General features: G+C 41.0%; 1 protein-coding gene across 1 annotated transcript; it reads right to left on the minus strand.

The window, feature by feature from the left end:
• Positions 1-1,535: 1,535 nt before the first annotated feature.
• Positions 1,536-3,202, minus strand: LOC107046383 (rhomboid-related protein 3). Its single transcript, XM_015268996.1, has 4 exons — positions 3,026-3,202; positions 2,905-2,928; positions 2,642-2,806; positions 1,536-1,601 (listed from the first exon to the last, which is right to left on the minus strand). The coding sequence occupies exons 1-4, from the start codon at positions 3,200-3,202 to the stop codon at positions 1,536-1,538; spliced, it is 432 nt and encodes a 143-aa protein (XP_015124482.1).

Here is a 3,202-nt window from a genome sequence, read left to right on the forward strand (position 1 = left end):
GGGGGGGGGGGGGGAAGCTCCGCAAAGGGCTCACTGCTGCGGAACAAGTTGGAAATTACTGATTCTCATCTTTCTACGTTTCCTCCCATCATTCCAATTCTTTTTTGAAACATCTCAGTCTTATTGTGTGTTTTGTCCTGGGAGCGATTTGATCCCCTATGGCCGAAGAGGAGCCCACATCTACCCGACAAATCAGGTGCAAAAAAGGTTGAAGAGTGAAAGGATTCCACTGGGCAATAAGCCCCCAGCTCTTATTACGCGCTCCCACAAATCCACCGGGTAATCTCTCCCCAGTGATTCACTAGCAGACAGAACTGATGGTTGAGAAAGAAAACAAAAGGGAAAAAAGCCCAAAACCCAAACGATAAACGGATCTGTCTGTATCGATGCTGTTTGTCAGCTCGAGCGTGAATGCAGGTATAGTTTTGCCTTTATTTTTTACCTATTCACCGCAAATAGCATAATCACAATATTCTCCTTTCCAAGGCAATATACTTATAAACGCCAAAGCGTCGACACAATGTCAGTCGGATTCGCTTGAAAACCGTTGAATGAGGCATGCGTTTAGAAGATAAAAAGGCGAACAAACGTTTAAAATAGCCACAAAATTTTTTTCAAGTAAAAATTTCCCTTCTTTGTGCAAGAGTTCGTCACTATAACTGCACGCTCCCATTACAAAAAAAAAGCGACGGAACATGGGACCGTAATTTGGTGTCCCATCCCCCATTTGACAATGCCGCGCGTTCCAACAGAAGGCTACTCTGGAAAATTTTTTGGCTCCACATTTCTACTGCATTATATTTCCAACTGCCGTTAATAGAATACCCTATTATTTCGTTTCAACGGTTTGAGAAGTTTTTCAAATCGTTTGACCATTACCGAAAAAAGTCCGGCATTGGTGACGAAAATTATAGGAGGCAAATAGGGAGAGACAGTGAATAACGATCAATATAACGTTCAAATGGGACAACAACAGTTGCGTCATTATCCCGAATTTCCTCATAAAAGGAAAGTAAGTGGAATGACGGTGAGTCAATAAATGGCATTATAGTTTAAGGTCGGTGGACAACGATTATCGATTGACGAGCCATTCAGAGAGATTAGCCCACTGTCCAGATAATCTCAATGAACCCTGAATGCATTCCAATCTACGCACCAAGTGGTTCTCGGTTGATATCGATTGACCAACTATCAATACAATGCCACAAGTTTTTTCTTGTTTTCCTCATTTCTTTTGTGAAAAATCCCCTGGGCTTCGATCGAGCATTGCAAAATTGACCGGCCAATTTTCCGCCACTCAACGTCACTACCGCTTAGTCCGCTTACATACCTATTCCCCTGTTGTACATAAAAAAGGGGCAAAAAGGTAAAAAAAGAGAGGAGAGTGAAGAAAGGAAGACAAGCACCTAAAAATTGTCAGCGGATGTCGTTTTCTCTTTTCTGGTCATATTACCCAGAAAAACCACTATACACGGGGGGATTATTATTGTCGAAGATATTTATCTTGAGCGAGTTTTTCCACCGGGTGCATTTGGCTACTTTAGGAGCTCCATCAAACCTAGGGCTTTATTGTCCAGTGGCGAAATTCCATCGGTTTTTGGCTAAGGATTCTTAAGCTTTGACAAATAACCGATTAACAATAACCCCGCACTGGGAGACATGGCTCAATGGTAGCCGGGGACCATAAGGGAGGAATATTATTTCGGTCTTTAAAAACTGAGTTTTAGGTAAATATAGAAGAAATATTGGCGAGGGTTTTATAATCCATGGTTTAGTTTGGAGAAGTTGGACATGAGGGACTTGAATGAAACTGTGTACTGGGATATTTCAGTCAATATAATGTCCTGGGAGTAAGCTTCACATCGAAAAGTTTGTTTAAATTGGACTGCATGTCATTTCCAATGAACTGGATACCATAATCCAATGATCGTGTTAATTAGTTAATACAGTGTGATATAATCATGTAAGCCATGGTGATTGAATATTCTACGGTTTGGTTTATGTTTCAAATTATATAATCGTATTATGCATGCTCCTGTATTTGGAACAGAGGAAAGATCCATTAGGTAATCCGCAACCATGGCTCAGTGGATATGCTTATTTAAATCGATAATTCCAATTCCTTCGCGAGAGAAATATTCGGTGCATAAATATGAGAATATAACGATGAAAGTTAATTAATTATTCACATTGGTTCATTAACCCTCCAACCTGACTATTGCCTTTTCTTATTTTCTCGGCGCTGGAGTGGAGAGCTTCAATTGCACGGTACGCAGAAATCGTGGGAAACAGCTTAGTTAGATAAGACGTTCAAATTGATATAACGAATATCATTAGCTCTTTCATCTCCCACTTTCATTACTTGATGACTAGTTTCACTGAAATCAAGGAGCCAATCAACTAATAATGACGACAGCTCTAATTCTCAACATTCTGAGAACTTCGAAATCTCTGAAGTCAATTGACTTTGAGAGAGTCTTTCAATCTTCGTTTTCGTCATTTTTGTGACGTGAAAGGAGCAGATATCAAGGGAAGAAAAGTCCTTCAAATGAATTTTTCTATTCACATTGAGCACTTCCAACAAAACCGACTACGCTCGTGAATGAAAATTAATTACTTGAACAATCATCAAGCAACTCACCACATTGACAAAATCTTGAAACGTAATTGCATCTACGTAGGACTCTTTGATCCGGGTCAACAGTATATCCCTCTTGTTGGCTGGTATTTCGGATTTCCATTCGCTGCTTGCCAGTGCCCGAAGGAAATCGTCTCGAGGTATCTCGCCAAAACCCTCTGGATCGAACTGTGAAATCAGATTACATTGAATTTACTAATGGATTCAGCCATGAATAGAAGACACAGTGGATTCGCCTATAATTGCATGGAACGTAAATGGGATACCTTGTCGAACAGCATTCGCCATCTCTGGAAGACACAGACGATACTTGCATTAGGTAGTGAACTTGAATTAGCCCCTAGGTATGTGAAGGTCATAACAGGAAACAGTTTGGGTCAGACTTACGTCATTAAGGAGTTCACGACGATACTCGGATTCATCTATATCTATTTCCGAACCAAGATCTGTATGATCGGTCACGTAGCCGTCGTACTGTCCGCTGTGAGCTTCGCTATTGGCGTAATCCTCCTCCTCGACAACCCCCGCTATCGTCGTTATTGATACACCCTGGGCCAACAGCAT

The sequence above is a fragment of the Diachasma alloeum genome, unplaced genomic scaffold (assembly GCF_001412515.2).
Source record: "Diachasma alloeum isolate Michigan unplaced genomic scaffold, Dall2.0 Dall_scaffold_00182, whole genome shotgun sequence".
Taxonomy (NCBI): Eukaryota; Metazoa; Arthropoda; class Insecta; order Hymenoptera; family Braconidae; genus Diachasma; species Diachasma alloeum.